This window comes from Mycteria americana, chromosome 8 (genome assembly GCF_035582795.1).
Source record: "Mycteria americana isolate JAX WOST 10 ecotype Jacksonville Zoo and Gardens chromosome 8, USCA_MyAme_1.0, whole genome shotgun sequence".
Lineage (NCBI taxonomy): Eukaryota > Metazoa > Chordata > Aves > Ciconiiformes > Ciconiidae > Mycteria > Mycteria americana.
The window spans coordinates 6,582,122-6,607,567 of record NC_134372.1 but is presented as its reverse complement, the minus strand read 5'-3'; the positions used below and the strand labels follow the sequence as shown (position 1 = coordinate 6,607,567).

The 25,446-nt window shown below is 41.6% G+C and overlaps 2 protein-coding genes across 9 annotated transcripts in view; both read left to right on the top strand.

The window, feature by feature from the left end:
- Positions 1 to 2,788: 2,788 nt before the first annotated feature.
- On the top strand, positions 2,789 to 20,944 carry GFPT2 (glutamine-fructose-6-phosphate transaminase 2). The gene is made up of 19 exons (XM_075509664.1): positions 2,789 to 2,922; positions 7,902 to 8,009; positions 8,643 to 8,741; positions 9,394 to 9,519; positions 10,094 to 10,152; positions 10,669 to 10,803; positions 12,274 to 12,335; positions 13,876 to 13,955; positions 14,243 to 14,360; positions 15,067 to 15,230; positions 15,780 to 15,875; positions 15,985 to 16,082; positions 16,428 to 16,548; positions 16,868 to 17,025; positions 17,162 to 17,276; positions 17,892 to 18,019; positions 18,729 to 18,896; positions 19,334 to 19,495; positions 20,089 to 20,944. Exons 1-19 carry the CDS (start codon positions 2,916 to 2,918, stop codon positions 20,131 to 20,133), a joined length of 2,049 nt encoding a protein of 682 aa, XP_075365779.1. The 5' UTR covers positions 2,789 to 2,915; the 3' UTR covers positions 20,134 to 20,944.
- Positions 20,945 to 23,042: 2,098 nt separating this feature from the next.
- The window catches only part of MAPK9 (mitogen-activated protein kinase 9), a 49,751-nt gene continuing 47,347 nt past the window's right edge, over positions 23,043 to 25,446 (top strand). For 7 of the 8 annotated variants that reach the window (XR_012776791.1, XR_012776792.1, XR_012776790.1 and 4 more), the window contains exon 1: positions 23,043 to 23,200. The gene's annotated coding sequence lies outside the window, so the exon portion shown is untranslated. Of the gene's footprint in view, positions 23,201 to 23,220; positions 23,896 to 25,446 lie in introns of those variants that run through there. The other variant, XM_075509336.1, reaches the window with a different exon arrangement.

The window sequence follows — 25,446 nt, the reverse complement described above, 5'->3', positions numbered from 1 at the left end:
CAAAATCAGTAGCTTTTTGCCAGAGAACCATCTAAAGGGCAAACCGGAGGGCAGCCAGCAGCAAAACTATTTTCTAGCTTCAAAGGTGTTCCTTTCAAAGGCCAGTTTAAATCCTTGAAGTAGTAAAGCTGTGAAAACAAATCAAGAGAAGAATGGAATGAAATTGTTCATACCAAAATGGCAAGCCAGGTTCATATGCTTAGAAATAAAATTAACCAGAGGAGTGTGGAAGTTGCACTTCACCCTGCTCTGTGGTGTTGAGTGAGCCAGTGCAGCTTGGGAAGTGCCGAATTATTGTACTCGGAGGGTGGCTGCTGCCAGGAGGGCTCCGGGGAAGGAGCGTAAGGCTTTCCTTTAGTGGGGAAGTCAGAGGTGATGCTGTGGCCGTTCCTGTGGTGTGATTTAGCTGTATGAGCCATATGGAGTAGATGCGGTACCTTTTTGATTTTACAATCAGCTCCTTGTTCAAACACTTTCAGTGAAGCCATAATTTGGTGTATACTGGAAAGAATTAAGGATTTCTTTTAATGCTTTCTGTATCTTTGGAATTTAAGCTTTTTTACTTCTTACATGGACACGCTTTCCCCAGCTATTTTAAGTAGCTAGCCTTGCTCCCTCCAACCCCACGTAATCTGTGAGAATCCTGTATTTATGAAAAATACCGAGTGAATGGTCCTGATCCCCAGAAATGGGGAGAGGGAGGGCAGGTATACAGATATCTGTATTGCTCTGTAAGCATTTCTCACTCTTGACCTGAAGGACCACACAACAGGCTGAGAAAATTAATCCAGCACCAAAAGCTGGCGTACTTGGAAAATCTACGGACTCTTCAAAACGTTTCTTTTTCTCCCTGACACTTCCTATTAATTTATTTGCAGCTCCTGTTATGAGGAATGTACATGAAAAACTCAGGAAACCACTTGATGCTGTTTAAAACATAATGCTTTGGATTAATTATTATTAAATGTGCCTTTGTTTTTCAAGTATTTCAAATCTAGTTAATTAGCCGGGTTGGTTTTACGTTATACATGCTCATCACGACAATTCTTCTGAAAAGCTGTCACTGAATTAAATCATGGTTACTTAATTCTCAATCATAGGTATGACGTTTATTCACATTTATGCGTAACTCCTCCTAACACACATAATTTTTAGCATTTCACAGCCAGCTGTCTGACAGCGACGAATGAGGATTAACTCTCCCCTGTTCTCAAATGAAAAGCTGTTAATTACTGTTACATACTTTTAAACTGAAAACAGCAACTCCTTAGTCCTAGACAGATTCTAGGTGAACAGCTAGTTGACACCTTCCCTGAGAGAACCATCAATATAACAAACATATTTTCCTCTCCTTTGAACTTCTCAGCAGAAGAAAGGTGTTGCTGTCTTCACTTCAAAGGCACTTGCTGATTATCTTCAAAACTCTTCAAAACTCAAAACTTCAAAACTGTGGAGCTGAGAGGGATGCAGAGGGAGGCTGGCCTTTCCTACGTAGCTGTGTCCTGTCCTGAAGCACACGGGCACTATGCCATGCACAGCCTGCCCTCTTTCAAATGCCCGCAAGGTCAGCCCCTTACATTTGTTTTTTCTGACAGTGAAATTCAGCTTGACTGGAGTGACTCCTGGTTAACAGCGGCCACCATTACCAGCGCAGGAAGAAATCAGAGAGAAATCCAGATCAAGCTGGCAGCCCAAATATTCTTGAGAGCCTTGATAGGAAATAACTCTGTCCCATTTTGTTAAAATTAGTGATGGTGATGGGAGCGCTCAGCTCTTCTCAAGAGTTTAAGTATTTTTTTGGAGAGTAATATATAAAAATTGCAGAAGGCACAGGCGCCTCGATGAGGAGGCTGATGATTTGTAATGCACAATGGCTGCTTTTGGTCTCTCAACTTGCATGTTTTGAAGCAAGAAAAACTCTTTGAGGCGATCCTTCCTAGGGAAAAATTCTTGGAGGGAATTTTCTCCAGTTTGCTATTTCTTTCTTTTTTTGTATATGTAAAACCTAAAATAATTAATAGTCATTGCTAATATAAGAACTTGGGCTGTGTATTCTAGTATGAATCTAGCAACAGGCTATTAATTCTCAGAAATTGTAGCAGCCACTCAACCAGCAGTCCAAAAAGGGTAATTTAAAAGCAGTTTTATAACCCAGCTATAATCACAGAAGTGCTGGAGTTGGAAGGGACCTCCATTTGGTCACCCATCATCCTTCGCACCATACAGAGATACAAGTAAATGGAAAAGACCACACAGACTGACCAGGAGTTCAGTCTGCTACTGCAGGGAAAGGCTCTCCCTCAGGCAGAGGCCGATGGCCCTCGCCTTTGGCCCTCGTTCAGCTCAGCACGAACGCAGGTGCTCTCAGTCCTGCCTGTGCGGATGAAATTGGCTGCCGAGTGTCCGTTTCTAAATGCTGGTGGCCGAAAAGGCTGTAAAACGGGGGACACCTTCCCCTGCCAAGCTTGGAGAGGGGCTGCCCTCCCCTTCGCCTCAGGCCCGGCCATGTTGCCCTGACAGGACGGACTGCTTGGCCTCCCGTCCGGGCTTCTCCGTGTGCGGAGCCCGGGAGACCCCGCCACTCGCCACAGCCCTCAGCGGCCCCTGCAAGAGTCGAGCCGGGCAGGCGTGCCCGGCCGCCGGGGCTAGGGCTGGGCTGGGGGCAAGGCGCGAACCGCCGCGCTCCCCGCCCCCGGGCCGCCTCCGCGCCGGGTCTCAGCCCCCGCCGTGCGGCCGCTCGGGGCCCCGGGCGGACCGGCCTCCAGCGCCCGCTCCCCGGCCAATGAGCAGGGGAGGCAGGGGCCGACCCGGCCGCACTATAAGAGCGGGGCGGCCGGGGAGGCGGCAGTCCCTGAGCGAGGCCGTCGGGCGGGAGCCGTGTTTCCTGTCAGCCGGAAGGACCGTGCGCTGCGACCATGTGCGGTGAGTGACGGGGCCGCGGCTGCCGCCCCGCGCCGGCCGTCAGGGGCCGCGGGCAGCCCGGGCCCGCCAGAGCCCTTCGCCCTCCGGGCGCGACGGAGCTGGGAGCCTCCGCCGGGCGCGCTGGGGGTCGCTGGTAGGAGCGAGGTGCCCGCGGACGAAGCGGGCTGTGCCCGGGTCCCGTCGCCGCTTCTGCCGGGGTGCGGGACAAGAGCTGCTTTGTCCCTGAACTGACGGGTGTGGGGCTGCCCCGCAGTGACAGCGGGTCCCGGGGCTGCGGAAACCCGCCGTGGCTGCCCCCCGGCAGCGGGTTCGTTCGGGACTGGCTCCGCTGCATCCATTTTTTGGGGTGGGAGGGGGGAATGACCGGCTTTTGCGGTGATGGCAGGTAAAGGTAAAGCTCCTCCGTCCTTCCCCTCCTTCCTTTCTGTTCTCCACAGCTTCGCCTCTCTGCGTCCTCCGTGTCCGGCGGCTTGTCCCTAGGTCCTGTGGTCGGGAAAGGTCCCTTTCCCATCGCCCGGCTGCTCCGGGGGTGTCTCGGCTGCGTTGTTCACCTTTGCTCCTGGTCCAGATGCCTCAGTGCATCACTGCTTTGGCTGATCCACAGGCTGCTTGATGCGCTTGGCTCTGGCTTTCCTAATCCAGGACTAGGGATTAGTTGTGACTCACTTCCCAACTGTGGCGATAGGAAGAGTTTGTGGCTTTCAAACAAAGGCTGTGAAGGAGCTTAATTCTTAGCTGATGTGAGCTTATTCACCTTCCTTTATCTGATAAAGATGATATGGTGAAGATAATACCTACATTATTTATACAATTGCTTAGATATGCTTTGGATCAGATTAAAATCAAAGTGTGGGTTCAGAAGCTGCTGATGCAATGTATTTTAGTTACGGAGGAAATTTTAGTGAAACTTTACCTATTCCTTCACTGAAACCTTCTCTCAGGTCTGGAAGGATACTTTTGTTGAAAGCAGAAAAATTTGCGCTTGTACTTCTTCGCCATCATGAACAAAACCTCTTTTGTGAGGTGCAGGCTGAAAGTGAGTGGTTACAGCTCCCAGAAATGTGTTTTCTGAGCTAGATATTTTTTCCCTGCCTCCATGTCCTCTTTAATTGTAACCTCAGAAAGAGCGAGGAGTCTAGCGAGCGTCTTTCACTTGAATGGAAACACGAGGTGATATTGTTTAAGTTCCTAGGTGACTCTCAGGTCGCTATCAATGAAACAAACTCGGTGTCTTCTAAACAAAACCCCTTCAGGTGAGAGACTTGGCTCAATGCTTAAGCAAACCCAAGGTATTGTTGGCAAGCACTGAGCAGTGAGATGTGTAATGGTATATCAAAGACTTAGCATATCTGGGCTGTATATTGATTGGGAAATGAGGGTGTTAACAGTGTTAAATGAGTTTGGTAAAACATCTAGTTTGGGGTGGAGTAACTGACTCAGTATAAAATGGCAAAGAGAGCAGCAGTTTGTGAAGTGCAGTGGCAGTAGTGCTAGTTTTCTTCCCATCAACATTTTGAGACCTTTTACATGACATTTGTTACCATGAAAGATGTCCCATGTTTTCCTTGCTATGCTGATCTGCTATAGGAAGTGCAGGAGTTCTTGAGGTTGCAGCCAACAGTTTCTAAATTACATCTTTTTTTGTTCTTATTTTTGCATATCTTTCCAAATTTAAGTGTTGAAAATATGTCCTGTTATGTTTTTGCTGATTTCAGGTAGCACATGAAGATTTAAACCCATTGTTTTCTGTTTTGAAAATACATAGGTCATTAAATACTGCCATAAACATGCTCTTTAGGAAACAAAGTTGAGATGTTAGCACACTCGTATGTAAGAAGACAGTATAGCAAAAGTATGCAGGGTTTAAAAAACAGGTAGGCTGCTCTTAAACTGATGATCTACCTTTTTTAAATCAAAATCAGTTTCATCAGGATATGAAGTTGAGACTGGGACTTTCTCAGAGGTAACTTCCTGTGCTTGCCCTAGTAGAGGCATCTTTATGTTTTTAAAAAAATCATTAATTTTGTTCAAACTTCAAGTATAGGCTGCCCCCTTCTTGATTTTGGTGAAGTCTTGCAATTGCAAGAGTTCTTGTGGATTTCCCCCCCCCAAAAAATACTCAAGGAACTTTTCCTCTTTTTGACACTGCTTGCAATCCTGAGAGGGAAAGGGGAAACTCTGAAGTCTTGATATGCACGTAAAGGGAGAGCCTTGCTTTCAGTGCCTGCGCCTGATTAAAGCTGGTTTTAGTAATGTTTTAACAACCTTCTGTTTCTGTTTTGAGTATCTGATTCTAAAGGTAAGCTATACGTGATTGACCTAGTTCATGCTTCTATGCAAACTCTGTAATTCTGGAAAGTTATAAACTTGATTTAGCATTCAGGTCAAGAGAGCAATGCCCTAGTAAAACACTTCTTAAATGCTTTCATTGGATTCTATGTTTGTATATATGACTTAGCAAAGTATTTCATTGCTTATGTTGTGCTGACAAATAAACATTACCTTACTTGATACGTATCACTTCAGTATTGCATTGGCTTGACAGTACTTGAGTCTTCATTGGGGAGGAGAGATGCCGGCTCTGGAAATTGCATCTAATAACTTGGGGAGGCCATTATAAAGTAACTTGCAAGCATCACAGAACTCTCTTATGAGTATGATTCAACTAAGATTCAGTCATATTGGTTTGCTTCCAGAAGGAATTAAGCTACAAGAAGTCTTTATCAAAAGTTGTTTCTGCATGAGTTGAGCAATGTGCTTTAAATCTAGCCAAAATGATGACTGAGTAGGGAAGAAAATATGCAAGTGGATAAATCATGAAACAGAAAAGTACTAGAGAAACAGTGCTGAGAGTAAGATTTATTTCCTTTAACTGAAAGAGTTTATAATGTATTTCTTGAGAAGTCAGGCTGCAGCTATTGCTTTCATTGTAAATGGCCTCTGGTGACTTCTGTGTCTTCTAATTCATGTGTGTGGAAGCACAGCTACAGTTCCCTGGAAACAAGGATCTTTTTAACAATTTCAGCACACTGGTAGCATTGTAAGGACGGTCCCAAAGGAAGGTTTTTCCTGGAGCTCTGTGTAGCCAAAGATGCCACATGAACATACAAGTCTGATGCGTCTTAAATACATTGTGAAATCTGGCCTAGAAAGTAGAGCTGGATCTGAAATGAGGTGTGTAGCAATGTTTTGGAATGATGTTGAGAAATTTGTATTGAAGAAATTGAAGAATGCTGCTCTTGAGGTTCATGGTTAGTGCCAGAGAACGGTAAATATCTGTCTGGAAAAATGATCAACAACCTTTCAATCTAAGGTGACTGTATATAACTGGAGGCATTATTTTTCAAAGCGTCCATGAAAAACAGTATTTAGCTGTTCAAATTCCCAAATACCTCTTTAAATGCAACTATTGTCTTACTATCTCTGTTAATGTTAGACACTAGAAATAATTAGGCTGGGCTTCTCATAAATCTCACTTCTGTAGCAGAAGAGCATTTTCCACCCTTTAATCCTTCCAAGATAAATTCAGAGACCAATGTAATAGTCTCTTAGTCTCACTGTCAAATCAACAGTATTAATAGCTTAAAACCAGTGGAGTAACCGAATTCACAACAATATTTATAAGGGAGATTTATTGGTGTATCATTATAACAGCTTCTTCACTACAGCCATTTACAGTTGAAAAGCCTTAATTGAAGGGGAAGAGGGTGTTAAATTTCAAACAAAGGCTTTCTCTATTTAAAACACTTGCTTGTCTGAACTGCTTATCAGTTGAGCTCTTTAAAGTCTGGTTTTTGCTAACTGTAGTCTCCAGTCCTGACTTGCTGCTTGGAGAAACTGTTGAAACAGTGAAATTAGACGTTTCTGTTTTATTGGGGTACAGATTTGCAGGAGTCAATAAAAAGGCCTAATCTATCCTTATAAATGCAGAAGTTCCAGGAAGAGCAGTAGGCAGAGAAAAGGAATGGTTGTGTTTTCCTTTGCAGGTGACCTTTTTATTACACCTTTTCTAAAGATAAAACAACATCCCCCAAACTCCTTTTAATGAAAAAATACTTGTGTACTTTTGCCTTCCAAAAAAAAATTTGCGTGGAGGGGGAGCGCCATCCCCAAAACTAAAAAAGCTACTTCTTGGTTGATGACTGATCTCCTCAAGAGAAGAGGGATCAGACTTGCAGACTCTTCCAGGCTCTGTTTGCCGAGTAGGCAAGGAGTGAGTTCACGTCTTTCCTATGATGCCTCTGTAAGAGTTGACCTGAATAACACAGGGCAAGCAAACGGATCTTATGTCTCTGTTGAGTTGGGTTTGGCAGGCAGCATTGTCTTGAGGCAGCGCAAAGAGTGAATGCTTGTTTTTTGGGTGACCCTGTTTTTGTATCTTCTGTTTCTTTCCTTTGTTGTCCTATCCTTTTGACTTCTGCCCTTTCTTTATGTTTTCTTCTCTAGTCTCTTCCTGCTGAAGTGACGGTTGTATACGGGATTAATCTGGAGTCTTTCAGAAATAGATGTCGTGCCTAGTACCTACCCGTGGGTATTTAAGGCCATGACTTTGATTACAAAAGTCTCCTTGTGTTAGTACTGGTGAATATATTCCTTCTTTGAATGTCTAGTTTTAGATCTGGATATGAAATAGATCACAATGTTCCCATTTTCAGCTGCGGTTTTCATGAAAAGCAGAATTTTTTTTAAGCTCTCTCAACTGTTTAACTCTTGGTGGGTAACATGAGGAGAGCGAAACTGGCCAGGAAGGCGTCTGTGTTTGTGTGGTGAAAATGAGGGTCCTGATTCCTATTGTATTTGAACTCTTTCCATTTAAAAACCCAGTAGGAAGAATTGTACTAAATGATTCTAGGGGGACCCCACCTCCCTCTCTGTGATGCTAGTTTTAAAGGGTTTTAAATTGGGTTTGAAGGGATACAAACTCTAAAAAAAAAATCTTTGCTTCTTTTTTTCCCCCTTCCCTTTTTCTCTTTAAACAGGAATTTTTGCTTATCTAAACTACAGAGTGCCTCGGACTCTGAAGGAAATATTTGAAACCCTGATAAAAGGATTACAGAGACTGGAATACAGAGGGTATGACTCTGCAGGTATGTAAACTAACTCAACAAATTAATTTTAGCAGCCAGCAGCTACCTAGGTGACTTTTCGGGTGCTTTCAACTTCTGTGTGTTGGATTTTTTTTTTTTTTTTTTTGTCCTGCAGATTGAAAGATCAGAACTAATTGCCTTGATTATTGGATTTTCTTCTTCAGCTTTTCTCAGGACTTTAAATTTGGTGTTTAGCTCTGTAATCAGATGGTGGTTGAGGTTTAGTACACATAAGCAAAGCAAACATGGTGTGAGGAAGACTTCCATACAGGGTCATGTAGTTTGTGCCTCAGCCTTTTTTTTGTGTGTGTAGTCCCAGCGAAAGGATGAAGAAGACTAAACTTTCTTTAAATTTGAGTTGACTGATTTCATTGAGCAAAATATATCAGTCTGTCCTCAAGCAAAATTTGAAATGGCTCATGTATATTTTCATCTATGCAGTGGATATAGACTTCATCTAGTTTGATTTGAACATATACAGCTCTAGAGACAGACTTCAAGTATATCCCATTGCAGGATAATTTTAAAAGAATTGTTACACTAGTGTGTGCTTGTCTGTATTTTCTCAGCCTTTTATTCATCCAGTGTATTTCATGCTTTAAATAACACTCGTGACTGTGTCCTGTACTGTAGGAGTGGCAATCGATGGAAATAATAATGAAGATAAAGAACGGTTCATCAAACTAGTTAAGAAAAGAGGAAAAGTAAAGGCCCTGGAAGAAGAGTTGTACAGTAGGTGTCTTAAAAATTATCCCTTTACTTTGGCCTCCCAGTCAGATAATATCTGCATCTCAGCAGAAAGTCAGACCATGAAATTACAGTTATGATTTTGTACCAGAAATAAGTGACTGCATTGCGTAATCCAATGGCAGTTAAATTGTTGATCTTTAGGTATAGTGCAGTGAAATTATCAGTCCACTCTCCCCTCTTTGGTTGCTTCTTTGTTCAAAACCTGGGCTCCCTTGGTGGTTTACTCAGATGATTTCTGTGCTTGGTAGCTGAAATGTCGGAACATGGACTCTGACAGAATTTACGAGCATTTAAGCATCTGGCTGTCATCACAATCTGCTTTATGCAGTACTTCCATCTGTGAAGAACTGAAGTTGTGTTTTAATACGTTTACATTATAATTTGTAGTAATGTGGTCTGTTAGCTTAGCTGTTAGTATTGGCTGAAAATGCTCGAGTCTTGGCAAACAAAGTTTTAATCACAGTAGCTTGAACTATCTGAAGTGTAATGTCAAGAAAGCAAATGGTTTAAAAGAAAGCCAGAAGATAACTTTTAGATTTTTGTCTGTAGGAATTCTTCTAGTGTTTTACTAGTTGTGTGTGTGAAAGAGAGATGCAACTTTAAATATTCAGTAAACTGAATTTCTTGTGTATAGAACAAGACGACCTGGATTCAAAAGCAGATTTTGAAACACATTTTGGAATTGCTCATACTCGCTGGGCGACCCATGGAGTACCAAGTGCAATAAACAGTCACCCTCAGAGATCAGATAAGAGGAATGGTATGTAATCTCTGCAGCACTCTGTATGAATCTGAAATGGTTGAAGCCACATAGTACATATGTACTCTCTTCTTACTAGCATTATGGTATCTATTTTGTATACTAGGGCTAAGCTGTTGCTATTCTACCTAGGTTAGACAGTTTTACAATAAAATAGCCTCTTCTGAGACTAAAGTAACACTGTAACAGATTAATGAGGTCTGTTTTCTGAAAATTGATGCAAGTTAGTCAAAGGACAACATTCTTGTTTTAAAAGGTAAGACTGAAAATGTAAGTGCATCAATATCGTCTGGGCTGGAAAAGGGAGATTTCATATCGTTTTTCACTTGAGATGGCTTGGTGCTATTCTACGGCGTGTAGTTTAAAACTGTCTTGATTTGGAACAACCTTTGTATGCCTTCAGAATTTGTAACCTTCTGCTTTCTGTTGTCCATGTTATGATAAACTGTAGGTCTGAAAGCTATAGCAGGTAGTTTCTAGTGTACTTCTAAGCTTTTTTCCCTTCTAATTTTGTGTTCCAAGTTAAATATCTTAATTTTCCGTTACTGATGCATATGTATCTTTTTCCTTTTAGAATTCGTTGTAATCCATAATGGAATCATCACAAATTATAAGGACCTGAGAAAATTTCTGGTGAGTCTGTGGCAACTTGATTCTACAACTAGAAAGTAAATGCCCCACCAACTGCTGTTAGATCTTTCATGACTTTGTTGCAATCTGAATTAAAGTTTCTTGATACCATCTATAAAATAGTAGTGTGAAGGAGTCTGCCTAATAAAGGTACACAGGAGCTGGTGAAGTGCAATATGTTCTTGTAATCCTAAATGCAAAGTACTTAGGAGTAGAGTAGCAATTTTCGCTCAAATTGTTTGAGAGGGTGTATGGAGTGGGCTCCCTCCTGTCTCTTATTGCTTGACAGATGCTAAGCAAGTCTTACTACATGTCTTATTACAGTATTTCTGAAAGAGTAAGGTATGACAGGATAAGCCTTTATATTTTGTCTCTAGTGATATATATCCACTAGTCCAGTGTAGTGCTCCAAGCAGTCTGTCTTACTGCACAGTTTCTGGTGGGAGACAGCTGAAAGGCTCTTCAGTGTTTCTTGCCTGAGGATGAAAACACTTTTTACTCTTCTGTATGTTACTTCAGGAGAGCAAAGGCTATGAATTTGAATCTGAAACAGATACAGAAACAATCCCCAAATTGATCAAATACATGTATGACAACAGAGAGAGTGAGGACACCAGTTTTTCAGCCTTGGTGGAAAGAGTTATTCAACAGTTGGTAAGTGGGATGTTCCTTTTTTCCTGTACTACAGTATAAGTTATTTGTGGGGTTCCTTAGTATTCTGCATTTATGCATTTAGATCCTCTGCAGGAGTCCTTAGAATGTGCTGCAAATAACGCTTTTTGGCCTCTAAACACTGCTTAATAGACCAAGAAATTAGATGAAAATTTTGGAAACTTCAAAAGCTTTTCAATGGTAAATTTTTAAATTTCATTAGCAGTGGGGTTTTTTTGTTGTTTGGCTTTTTTTTTTTTTAAGCAAGAGGTTATGACAGTTTTTTTAATTAACTAGCTTGATTAAAAAAAAATTGCAGGAGCCTCTGGGAGTTGAAATCTCTCATAAAGGGCAGTGTGTTCTTAAAGACTGTTCTGATCATGTTAAAACACTGCTGTGATTCAAGTTTGTCTAATAGTATGCCTTGGCTCCCATATTTGGAAATAGATCTAACAAGCTGTACTGATTCATGGCGTCGCTGGTTCCCAAACTGTGAAGTGGGAATCTACTGTTACTTAGTATGTGAACGCTTAAAAACTTTGGTAGATGCATTGCAAACTTGGAGAAAGCTTGCTTTGTTTCCTCCCTAGTCTCTGGGCAGATGTTTTCCCTCCCCTTCCTGCAGTTTCTTACACTTTTTTTCACCTCCCCTTTCTCCTCTCTAAAGCAGCTCTGTAGGATTCCCCTAGAGCAGGGCTGGAATACACATGAAGTAAAGGCCTGTATGGGTCAAGAGGGAATAGTGGTGCAGCCACCTAGTTGAGAGGAAGGGTGACTTTACCCGACCGCAGAAGAAGAGCAGAGCAGTCTCAGACTGGAGTCCCTGCAAGAGGAGTGAATGTTACCATCTCTCTTCTGTTTGCAAGGTGGAGGGGGCTTTTGCTCCTGCTTTTGGAATACTCCTCAAGGTTGCAAGCTGCGTTAATACTATAGAGTGGTTGATTGTGTGTTCCTGTTTTTGTTCTTGTCGTGGATTTTGGTTTTTTCTTCTTTTTTGGTGGCGGGTTTTTTTTGAAATATGTTAGTGAGAATTTGCTGCTTAAACTAGAAGAGTAACTCCAAAATTTTAGCTGAAAATGCATGATAAAATGCAGCTACATGCACGTTCTTATTAAAAGTGTTACTAAAAGTAAATGTCTAACAGTCTTCATGTTGATTATGAGTAACATCTCGGAGATTTTCTTAACCCTTGCATTGGAAGGTATTGTTTTTATTTATAAGGAGAGGCTAAGTGCTCACTTCCTGATCTTTCAGCTGTTGCACTGTTAGGTACATGTTAGCTTGTTCTGCTCCGTGAGCAATTCCTTTAAAGGTGCAGTCTGCCCTCCAGGAAGAGATTCCTGATAGTAGTAAAGAGCTTTCCTTCACAGCCTCCTCAGGAAGAGGGGCCCCAGTTTAATGAGATGCAACTGATTGAGATAAGTTATTTAGGATTTTTTTTTTTTTTTTCTCTTCTGTTTATGTGGTTTCCAGGAAGGTGCTTTTGCATTGGTTTTCAAGAGCATCCATTACCCAGGTGAAGCTGTTGCTACCAGGTTAGTAAAAGTCCATTTTATACATAATTAATGTGCTTTTAGGTTAAAAAAACAAAACAAAAAACCCTACAATACTGATGTTTAAAGTGCTTGCTTAACCAAAACTCAGAAGGTGGATAGCTGCACTAATGGAATCCTTGTGAAGTGCAGTAAAGCTCTGCTGAGCATCTCTTCAACTGACTATTAAATATAACTTAATTTGAGCTGTACTGACTGCACGTCACAGAATTACCAGAGGCTTGTGTTCATTCTCTATAATCTTTAACTTGATTTTGTTTAATGCATTAGATGTGACTACTCACTTTTTGAGGATGCAAAGGGTAGTGAAAAGTAATCAGACGATGTTTTCTTGCTTCATGCAAATATACTTTCGGTTGGAGATTGTCCAAATGACACACTCAGAAGAATGTACCACTGACAAACTCATTCCCATAGTCTGTCTTTTATCTGTTACAGTGTGTCAGTAAAGAAGCTCAACGTATCTTCTGTTTCTAAAGTTCTATTAACAGTGTGCTAATTTCTCCTATATCAAAAAGGGGAGGGAAAGGATATGGTTCAATTTTATTTCACATTGAATAAAGACTGAGAGAAGTATGTTCAGGTTGCCTAAAAAGCCATCATACTAATAGGTTATGCAAATAGTGTTCTATAGCCGTCATAGCTTTTATGAGTTTTTTCTGTATAAGTTCTACTTTTATCTATGACTTAGAAAACAACTTTCAGGAAATGTAAAGATACTAAAGTAGCAAGTGAAGTAGCAGTGGGAATAAAGGCTGGTTTATACTACAACCAACAAGCCCATTGCTTCTGTGGTCTAAAATAGGACTATATTAAAGTTGTGAAAAAGCCAGCTGTACCATCACTCTAACTGGAGAACATCTTGTGAAATGAACTATTCTATATGTGGTTCAGGTTTCGGTTTTTAGGAGTGAGGGGACTAAGAGAAGCTAAACTTGTAATCTGAGGTGTGGGGGGTTGAATTACTCTTTTATTTCTGTGAGGTTTTTTTTTTAATAAGCTCTTCAATATGGCACGTAACCCATATAATTAAAAAATGATCTTAATATTCTACAGTTTCAGAGGTGCAGTTGACATTTCTGAGTTTAAAAGGCTAAAGGGTGAAACAGTATTTCACTAGTAAAGAGCGCTGAAGCTTATTGCTGGCTCACTTCAGAGGCAGAGTAAGCTTTGTTTAAAAGCGGTATTCAAATTGGTGCCTGTGCTAAGCTGTTTTGTGATTACTGGAAGGAAAACAACTAGTTCATATACATTTTCCTCTGCCTGGGTGTAGTTCATGGGGGGGGGGGAAATCCCTATGGCATATAGTGCTTATTCATATAATAATAATTGGCAAATCTTACAGAAACACACAAACCAAGTTTATATAACTCCTGCCATGTAATGGCTTTAGGATCAGGGTTGAGGAGGATCTTCCTATGTAGGAAGCTAGGTAGGATATTGTCTTTCAATTTCACAGATGTCCTTTGACTTCTTTGTAGGCACCTTTCTGTTTATAAAGTTGCATGTTTTTCCTTTGTAGGAGAGGGAGTCCTTTGCTCATTGGCGTTAGGAGCAAGTACAAGCTCTCCACTGAACAGATTCCTGTTTTATATAGAACATGTAAGTTGATAAATCCAATTACATTATTTTTAAGAGATAAAATTATTGTTACTTTATGATTAGAAATTAGGTTAATTGGTCTTTGTACTATAAAAGTATCAGCTGATGCCCCAAATAGCTTCTTAGCTGAGGATATTCTATTTTTGTACTACTGAATGTGTAGTTCATGTTAAAGTCCCATCCCTGCAAAGTACTTGTGTAACTGTGATACCTTGAACTTGTATAATCTGTAATCTCTAACTTGAACAGATAGTTTTTGCATTTAAAGTGTCCCATTTCTTTAATAGGCAACATTGAGAATGTGAAGAACATATGCAATTCAAGAATGAAAAGACTGGACAGCTCTACCTGCCTTCATGCTGTTGGGGATAAGGCAGTAGAATTTTTCTTTGCTTCAGATGCAAGGTAGTAAAAGCACTTAAAATGCTTCTCAGAATATTGGTTTTGTTTAGAAGTGAGATAGTTCTGAAAATCTTACACTATCTTGCTGCTGTACAATTGTTTTCTGATAGGGTAACTTCTAATCCAGGTAACTTCATAAAGCCCACAGGCTAAGGTACTTGAAAAATGTGGAGGCTTGGCATCAGGATTTGAACTGTAAATATCTGCCAATTACTAACCTCTATGTAAAATAAATCCAGCGTAGGAAGGTAAGTTGGGTACAGATAGAAACTATCAGCTGAGTATTTGGGCAGACTATAGGTTAGTCTGGGTTTTGGCACTTTAATCCAGCTATCAGAGGAGGAAATAGCGGTGGCGTTCCAAGCTTAGCAGGAACCTGGACATCAGGTACACGTTTGTCTCTCTCAGAAGCAAGATCCTGACCTTGGGGGTCCATCAGAGACCCTGGAAGGCAAGATCAGATCAGCAGGAACTTGCTGATGCGAGATGCAGTGGTTCCAGAGCCTTCTGCTCTGGGTTCCTGTGAGAGTGCAGGAGGAGCAGTAGATGGAGCCATTTCCTTTAAGATGGCTCTATCTGTAGTTATGTCCAAAAGGAAGATAGAAGGGGGACTAGAAGTGCTGTGTGGTGTATTTAATTGCTTTGAGGGGTGTTGCTACCAACTCGTAACTGACATGTCAGGTTTGTCTTGCTTCTGTTTTTTCTGTAGTGCTATCATTGAGCACACCAACAGAGTAATTTTCTTAGAAGATGATGACATTGCAGCAGTAACTGATGGGAAGCTTTCAATTCACCGTCTCGAGCGTTCAGCTAGTGATGATCCTTCCCGGGCCATCCAAACCTTGCAGATGGAATTGCAGCAAATCATGAAGGGTCGGTTGAAACATCTGTAAACAAGTGTCATCAAAGATGGATAGTTACTGACTTTGTATAGATAAGGCAGAAAACATCCAATTTGTTGTGAAAATGACCTGCTATTTAGGCTGTTTGTATTGGGAGCTGACAATTCCAAGCTTTAAGACCAAGGAAAGATGGGCGCTATGGGACCCTACCCATTTTTAGCCTTGGAAAAGTCCTAGCTACTTCTATTCATCTCAACATTTCGTGAAAATATAATTAATGTTAACATGTTGTTGTAGTTGTTGGCAAACTTTGACTGTAAAGTAAGAACTGAAGTGGAATGCAGAAGTTTCCTTAAAAAGGAATTCAGTTACCCTGTCAGTGTTGGGAAATGAAACCAACCAAACAGAGCAAACTACCAATCCCTCATTTCTTCTCACCTATTCCTAAGCTTTTGTTTAATCTAACAGTCAGCTTAAATTAGCTTGCTACCACAGGTCATCTTAAAAGTCTTCTCTTTGTAACTGTAATAGACTTCAAATAACAAACCTAAGCATTACCATGTAATGTTTTTCTAAACAGGTAACTTCAGTGCATTCATGCAAAAGGAAATTTTTGAACAACCGGAATCAGTTGTCAATACGATGAGAGGCAGGGTGAATTTCGAGAGCAGCACAGGTAACTCAGAACAGGCATTCAAGCTGCACTAAGCCTGCAAATTTTGAACATATTAACTGGAAAATAAAATACACCATTGACATATGCTTTTTTATTTGTTTGTTTACAGTTTTGCTGGGAGGGCTGAAGGATCATTTGAAAGAAATCAGAAGATGCCGAAGACTGATCATTATTGGCTGTGGGACCAGTTACCACGCCGCAGTAGCTGTATGTTCAGCCTTCGCTGAAATGCATATATAACTCCTAGTTGCTGGGTTTTTAGATAACAGCTCTTCATCTGCTTTTTCTTCTATATCTCAAACTTTGCCTTTCATTAAGGTGTCTCGCCCTTTTATTTAGTTTTTCTTTTGTGCTACATTCTTTAGTAATGCTCCAATGCTGTTACCTACCATGCTAGAAATTAACTTTTTTCACCTTGGTTTTTAAAGCTCTGGTGAGCTGTAATTATCAATTTTTGTAATAAGAATCCATTTAGATTATCTCTGACTCCTAAGATGTCAAGACTTTTATGGGTGGCAATATTAACAAACATTGTGTGCTGCTTGAATACAGACTCGACAAGTATTGGAAGAGTTAACTGAATTACCAGTGATGGTGGAACTTGCTAGTGACTTTCTGGATAGAAACACACCTGTATTCAGAGATGATGTGTGCTTTTTTATAAGTCAGTCAGGTGAGCTGCATTTACTGTTTGTCTTCAGTTGAGTGAAAACCGTAGAAAAATTTTAAAAAGCCAATGATTTATTACTTTCTGTACGTTGCAAAGGAGGATGATAGCTAATGGGCCGAATTTGTCTTTAATTAAAGTTTCTCTCAGACTTGATTCAAATATATAGACAATGAGTGAGTGCTGAAAGATTGTTTTCAGTTGCATTTTGCGTTGTGTAAGTGTGGATGCAGGTATTTAGAACACGCTTGTGTAGAATTTTATGCTTTTCAGGAATCATTACTATCCTCTGTCAACCTGAAGTCAAGATGTAAATGTTTTCCAGGTGAAACTGCAGATACGCTTATGGCCTTGAGGTATTGTAAAGAACGTCGTGCTCTAACAGTTGGCATCACAAACACAGTTGGAAGCTCAATATCGAGGGAGACTGACTGTGGTGTACATATCAATGCAGGACCTGAGATAGGTGTGGCAAGTACAAAGGTAATTGCTGTTCCGTGTTTGACTTTCACGTTTCACCCCTGTGGAATACAATTAACATTTTAATTGTAGCACTTCAAACTGAGATCATACTAACTCTCTGCAGACTTAGCTGCTAAATGTTTTGTTTTGTCTGCAGGCTTACACCAGCCAATTCGTGTCTCTTGTAATGTTTGGCCTAATGATGTCTGAAGACAGAATTTCCTTGCAGAAAAGGAGACAGGAAATCATTAGTGGACTAAAATCATTGCCAGGTATATTGATATTTTGGGTTTGAGGAGGGATAGAGGATGTTGTTTAATGGGCAGTATAAAATACTACTCGGGGATGTTTCTTTCTTATTTAAGTTTCACTCTCCCCCTCCTCCTGAAAGGTAGACAATATAAGAAAAATGGACTATTAGTTTCTGCACTAATGGCCAATTTTACAAGTGCCCTTCCAAGAAACTTGGCAGGAAGATCAGAATTTTCATGGGTTGGGTCTTCTAATTACAATAAGGTAGTTTTATATGAGAAATACTACTTGATCACCTCAATTGATAATTTGAAATTTTTAAAGCCTTTCACTTTAAATCAGGGTAGATAAAAGGAAACTAATTCAAGGTGACTTTAAAACTGATGTTCACAACTTCCTTTAGAAATACAAATGGGATGTACGAGACTGCTTAAACTAATGGTTGTTTTAAATTTGTTACTGTAAATAAGGCTGGAGGAAGATATCCTTAAACTGCAGTCAAAGATGCAAAGTTAATAGTTGAATGATATTAAGTGTTATTTGTTCTAACAGATCATTAGAACATCCTACTCCAAGCAAACTATTTTTTGCAATTAAAAAAGTTTTTTATATGTGCTTTTTGTGTGCCCCAATAGAGATGATTAAAGAAGTCTTGTCCTTGGATGAGAAGATACATGATTTGGCTCTTGAACTGTACAAACAAAGATCATTGCTGGTTATGGGTCGTGGATATAATTATGCCACTTGTCTGGAAGGAGCTCTGGTAGGAACCTCTCAGTATTGTTGGATGTTATTTAAAATGAGCTTTTGTGGCTTCTGCAACATAGTTTATTTCTAATGTTTCATTACAACTTAATTCTGCTGCAGTAAAACTGCTATCTATAACTGAGAGCATTTAGTCCTGTTGGATTGAACACATACATAAGGTGAACCTGGATATGATATCAGTTTCTTGTTTCTTTCACATAACAAATGCGTGTTTAATGAGTCTATTTTTTTTAAAAAAAAAACAAACAAACAATTTAAAATGCTGACCCATTTGAAAATAACATCAGAAAAATACAATGTGCTGATGTTCAGATGAGATGCTTATGCAGGAAACGCATAAATTATGTTATGAACATTCTGGGGGAATGGATGCATATCCATCTCTCGGAAGTTTGAAATGTTAAAGATAGACTGCATTAGCCAAGGTTGTGCTGGGTGTTTGGTGCTTAAAGTTCCTGTTGATTACTCTATTTCTTTATCTGCAAATGCATGTGCACGGGCAAGCTCTGCTTCCACCAGCAGCCTGCTAGAAATCCCAGCAGACAAGCTTGTCTGTTTTCACTGTTAAGTGATCTTTGAAAATATAAACTTGATACCCTACGTCTGTATTTAAGTGGCAGATATACAGCCTTGGTGTTTTGCTTCTTGTGGCTTTTATTTCTCAGCTGATTTACTAGTAACTTGATGGTATTCGCTTTTTTTAGAAAATAAAAGAAATCACCTATATGCACTCTGAAGGTATCCTGGCTGGTGAGCTGAAACATGGGCCGTTGGCCCTAATAGATAAACAAATGCCTGTTATCATGGTGATAATGAAGGATCCTTGTTTCACCAAGTGCCAGAATGCTCTGCAACAGGTCACTGCTCGACAGGTAAGCTGTTTAACTACGATGTCATAGGGAAGGAGATTGTGCACGTTGTATTGCTGCTGACTGCCTCAGAAAAAGGATGTATTGGTGTCTTCCCCCCCCCCCCCCCCCCCCAATTATTAAGTTATAAATAAGATGCTATATCTGCATTGTCGGTTGTCATTAAAGGTTAACACCAGTAGTGAAAACTGATTGCATGTGGGTTGTTTGTTTGGGTGTTTTGTTTGTTTTGAAGCAAATGGAATAATGTTGAAACTCTACAGGGTGAAAACATTCAAGTCTCACAAAACAGTGAATGACAAAAGTCATTATGTGAGACTGGCATTGTCTTCGTTAGCTACCTAAGTGTCTTCAAACATACTACAGGCATGCTGTGAGCCAGTATTTCAAAGCAGTTGTAAGCCAGCTCTTTACTTAACACTGCAAAATTTTATTTTCAGGGTCGTCCAATCATTCTGTGTTCTAAAGAAGACACAGAAAGCTCAAAATTTGCCTACAAAACCATTGAGCTGCCTCATACAGTTGACTGCCTTCAAGGAGTCTTGAGTGTTATTCCTCTCCAGTTGCTTTCATTCCACCTGGCTGTTCTCAGAGGATACGATGTAAGTGCTTTCTATATTTAGCACTCCAGTTACTGCAGTTCTGAACTTCCTCCTACTAGTGTAAATTAAGAGACTCAGTTATATGGCATATCTAACAAAGAACTATGATAATAGTTAGTGGAGCTTATAGTGACTGTGGTAGTAGAGGCGGCGTTTCAGTGCTGATTCTTCAGCTTTGTATTTTTTAAATTGGTATCCTTCTATAATTTGTTTAGTTTGATTAGTTAAGAGTGCAGATAAGACTTTTTCAGAAAACTAAATCTTAAAATGTGATATTGCACTTTAACTTAGGATAGCTCAGTGCTTTGTACAGCTTAGTTTGTTGACGCTGGCTAGGTGTGTCAGTTTGATAATGACGCTGCTTTGGAAAGGTACCCTCTGCAAAACAAATATGTATTTGTTGGGAGGGTTTTGGAAGCAAGGCTGCATTCAACAGAGTCATCTGCAGATCTATAGTCTCTTGTGTGTGTTAATGTGTCTAGAATAAAGCAGAACTCATTAGGAAGTCTAAAAAAAGCACACTAAATGAACTGTCAAATGCAGAATGTCAGTATTATTCTGTCATATACTGAAAGTCTGTCTCTTCATTCTAGGTGGACTTTCCAAGAAATTTGGCCAAGTCTGTTACTGTAGAATAACAGCCAAGAACAGCTGATGTTTTTGTCACCAGACCTCTGAGTTCTACTTGTAGAAATGTGTTGTTCTGAATTGATAGGTACACGTTTTTCTAAAGAGAATGACAGTGCTAGCTGGAAAGTGTCAGAAGGATTTATCTTGCAGCTTTAAAAGCTTTTGATGTGCCTTGTACCCAAGTGCTTTTACTCACAGCAAATATTCCTCTAAGTCCTGAAATTGCCAAAGAAGATAAAAATTGTTTACACATGGTATACTGAATGAACTTTTCTACTGTGCAATATATATATATATACAGCTCTCTTCAGAGTAACTGTGAACATTTTTTTTAGCCTACACTACTTAACTAGTTTTAAAGATATAGTATTTATAACTACATTTGTATAGCTTTTTTTAAGTTATTTTTTTAGTATGTTGCTTATCTGTAGCATTGGTAATGCTCAGAATGTAAATACTGAGCACCTTGACCCTTATGTACAGTTGTTAGGGGTTTTTTTCTTACTTCAGCCTCAAACTGGAAATTTGTTGTCCTTCTTCCTCCCCAGCTTCCCTTCCCCCCTTTGCATCTGTTTTGTATTTAACCAGTCATTTGCAAAGCTCTTCTGTGGCTGTAAATTCCCAGCTATGTTTTAAATTTCTGCTTCCTTCAACTAATTATTTGAAAAGTCAGAGCAACATTTTGTTTTGTATGCCACCCCAGCTCTTATTTGCATAACATGTACAGTGCTACAAAGTAAGGGAACTGGATGTCTTTCAAGTGATATTTCTGCTTGAAGAGTGTACAATGAAATTACAATGCAATTAAAAGATGATATAATTTTTCTTGTTTTGTGTTTGGGGTTTCTTTTGTTTGTTTGGTTTTGTGGTGTTTGTTTTTTTTTTTTTTTTTTTCCCCCTAACTTGATGACTCCTCATCTCAGGTCTGAACACAGGTACAACACTGCAGTACTCTTAATACAAGTAGTAGAGACAGTGTTCTCCCCCAGTCTTGCCTAAATCCTGATATCAGAGTTCTTTCCTCTGTTTCTTGGGTTAGTTCTTTCTGTGTCACACAGGCCTCCCAGGTAGGCACACCTTACTTTTCCTTATCCAGCAGCTGTGTTTCAAAATAATGTGTCAGGTTTGGCTAGCTTGCTCTGTAACACCATCTTTCTGAAGCACATGAGTACAGGATAATTTAATTTGGTGACTGTTTGTCAGTGTTTTGCCAGACACGTACTAATACAGCAGCATAATCTCTGATTGTAGCTCCTACTGTAGTTCACACCCACTGTTGGTTAAACCTTTGTATTTTACCTTCCACTGAGGCAGATGAATGTGGGAAGAAACTTCTTGCATGTGAAAATAGAAGCTGTGTCTGTATTTTTACATATGCTGTTTCATGGTCATAAAGTTGCCTCCTTGGCCAATAAAAAATTGCCATAAATGTGCATTTAATGTAGTATCTAAACTACAGGTACTGGAATATATATTAAAAAAACCCAACACCCTATACTGGCACATAAGAATACTAGGTACATCTTCAAGCTAGGACTAAAGCCCTATTTTATTAACGTATATATTTGCAAAAGCACACTTTGCTAGCCGTGAACTAACTAGCGGTAGGAAGCATCTATAAACCTCAAAGAAATAAGGTGGATACACACATGAAGTTCTCTGCTCATTTGTTATTTTGGAACAGTCAGAAATCATAGTATTTAATTTCTGCATTTTATTAACTAAATCCTTGACGAGTAAAGTTTTCGCTATGATATTCCTCTGCAGGCTTGCTTCTAAGTGGAGATGTTTGAACGCTTATGTAGGTTAATAGCTTGAAAGTGTTAGACTAGCTTGTTGTAATAGGAGCTTCTTACTGGAAACTGCTCTAGTATTTTTTTTATAACCACATAAAAGAACCCAAATCGTAACAAAAAGGGTAGTGATAATCTGACCCAGATGCCAACAAGATGTAACTCAGTATCCAATATGTTTTCGTGATGCAAAGGCCCCTTTTACTGTCTAGAGTTAGTATCCTCTTCATATTAAAAAGTGGAGCTATTAAAGGAAACTGACATCATCTAGTCTATATACCACATTAAATTGATTTTGAAAGTGAAAAAAGATTACAGGTGTGTTTTTCTGAAGTCATCTATGAGAACAGACATCACAGAAAAGAAAGCTCTTGTTAGTCCTAGGAGAGGTGGAAAAATATATTGAGTTTATTTTTAGTTAGTATGTGTTTTAAAAAACAATCAGTCCTAACGTCAAGGCAGGTGCTATGGTAATGTATAGAAGGCTTATGATTTTTGAGTGGGGTCAAAAATAGCTGGGCTACCTGGGGAGGGAATAAATCCCTTCCCTTCTGAACTGTCCCCCCGGAAGAGCCGTGTGAAGCCCGTGCCCCCGCGCTGCGGGCCATCGCAGACCCAACGGGTCGGGGCTGGTGGCTGCATGACCCTGCACTGTGGGACTGGGCGCTCTGTTGTCATCCCAAAGCACGGATGGGAGGTGACCACGGTGTGTTGTGGTGCTGTGACAGGCTGCCAACGTGTCGTGGAATTTTTCTGTGGCGCTTCGAGGGCTTCCTATACATGGGAGGTGTTTACCTCACAGAGCACTTCTCCCCACTTGCTGCAGCAGGACGGCTGTGAGGAACCGACAGCAGCCCCCGTCAGTGACGATTGCTGCCACAGCAACTCATGACGAGGCACTGCTATGAGGTGACATCATAAATATGGTGGCAGGTTGACGTGAGATGATGACATCACGCCAGGGGGCGGGGGCTGCCCCTGGATTGGCCTGAACTTCCCTATCTCCACTGCAGTCCTTCACCGCCCTCCCTTATATAGCGGCTAGTAGGTCCCGCCTCTGGAGCTCGATTGGTTGAGCTTCGCCGGCAAAGGGCCACGATTGGGCTGAGCGGTTGTCTGTCAGCGGCCGCAGGCCTGGCGCGGCCCGTGTGGAGCACCGGGAGGCCATTGTGGCTGGGGCAGCTCTGCGCGCCGGAGGAGGAGGAGGCGGCCGCGGCCCGCGAGCGCCGCGCCCCGCCCTGCTCCGTCCCGTCCCGCCGAAGCCCGACGGAGGGAGGAGACGGTGAGGGGAGCCGCGGAGAGGGGGGCCCTGCGGGCGGCGGGGCCGGAGCGGGACGAGCTCCCGGCCGCGGGGCCGGCCCTGTGGCGACCGGAGTCCCCGGCTTCTCCCGCGGGCCCCGCCCGCCGAGGCGCGGGCAGAGCCGGGGTTCCCCGCGTGCCGCTGCCCGGGCCCGGCCGAGTGGGAAGGAGGCGGGGGGAGCGACACGAGCGGCGCGGCCGGGCTGGGGGCCCCTTCCTCCTCCGCGCCTCTCCCGCGGGGCTGCCCCGGCCGAGCCCCCCGCCCTTCCCCGTGCCGCAGTGCCGCCGCCGGCTCCGGCCCGCTCCGCTCCCGGCGGGAGCCGCGCCCGCTGCGCTGCGGCGGGCGCTGCCTCTCCTCCGCCTTCTCCCCTCTTGCTTCGTGTCCGGCGCGGGGCGGAATCGCCCCCTGCCCCGCGCCCGCCGGCGAGGGCAGCGCGCCGCGTCGCTGAGCGGCCGGGGGCCGGGGTGCCGCCCCGCCGTGCCCCGCTGGTGCCGCGGTGTGCGGCCGGGCCGGCGCTCGGCGTCCCCTGGAAGCCCCCCGCGTCCTGAGAGGGTCGAAGGGAGTGCGGCCGGGCCGAGGGAGAGGCCCGCGCTGCGCGCCCCTCTCCACTCGCTGAGAGCGAACCTGAGCTTTCTCTTGAGCCGAAGCAGTTTCTCGGCAGAAGTTTTAGAAGAAATGTAAGAAGTGCTCTCTCTCAGTTATATGGCTGTTACATAATTTTACAACAGTGTAACTGGTTACAGCAGATGCACGTTTAAACTTTTTCCCTCTTTCCACCAACTTGCCCTGGCAGGGGCGCTGAGATACATCCCGTGTTTGTCTGCAGTGTGTGTTTAACAGCCGAGTGATACTATAACAGGTAGTTGGTAAAAGCTTTGGTCAGTAATAGTTTGGGTTGCTTAAAGAAAAAGGTCGACTTTTCAAAGAGCTAAACAGATACAGAGTACCTCTAAACTCTGCTGTAACTGACTGGTATCAGTCAGCTACTGCTTTGCTACACTTACCTTTTTGTAACAGACCGTTCAAGGGTTGTGAGTAGAGGAGTAGGAGGTAACTCACTGAGGTTTTGTAGTTGGACTCATACCTGTTGATATATGTTGCTGTAAAGATTAAAAAAAACCCCAACGCTATTGGATAATAGTCCTTCAAAGGGCGCATCTGAATTTGAAGTACATTTGCAAAGGTGACTAAGAGAACGGGGGGAGATTTTCTGCACAGAATTTCCATAGCTTTTCATAAATATATATATTCATTGTCTATTCATTCTGTCAGCCATAGAATTTTAGCTTGAGGCTTAAAAATCAAGCAAAGTTTGTTGATGTTCTTATGCTTCATTGTCAGTAATAATATTTCTGTAACCAAAACAACCCTGGGAATGTGTTCCCAAGTGCTACAACCTGTTTGTTTCAGAAGCTTTTGACTTGAAGATATCCAGAGGACAGATCTGGTTAATAATAAGTTGCCATTTTAATAAATGCCTTTTAGGGAAGTGACTGTTTAATACAGGATGTGTGCTATAGTGCAGTTGCTTTCAACTTCTAAAAATTTCTTAGTGAAATTCCGTATAACAACTCATAAACCTACTGATGGTAGGTTTGGTGTGTTGGTTATTTTTCTAGTTATCTTTCATGAACTACAGGTTGGAAACCTCTCCTGTAAGTTTCCTACATGTAATGTGCTCAGTCAGCTTTGTGATTCTTAAATTTCCCCAATTGTACAAGCAAGTTATATTAAAAAAAAAAACAACCCACAACACTCAATTTATATGCATCTTGTGTGTGCTCTAAAATAGAAAAACGTTTTGAAACATTGTGATTCAGTAACATGCTATTCTCAATAAGTAGAAGTATGCTCACTGACCATCTTATGACTTTTACATTTGCTGCTGGTCCTGTTTGGTGCAGCTGCAGCTAGGAAACCATAAATGAAAACTTATATTTCAGAAATGGAAATAATGCTTCCAAAAAATTCCTGTATAGGAGAAATGTGGAGTATGTTAACTGGAGTGATGAATCAAATTATTTCAGGTAGGAGAGTAACAGCTCAGGATTAACAAACATATTTGCCAGATATATTTTTCCCTTGAGCAATGGGAAATCTGTTTTTATTTGAGGGATCTTGCCCCCCAAATAGATTGTCTGAAGTCCTGTGAACAGCTACAATCCCTAGGCACCTAATTTTACATTAATGTGTATGTCTGAAATTATGTCCTGATGCATCTAAGCAGC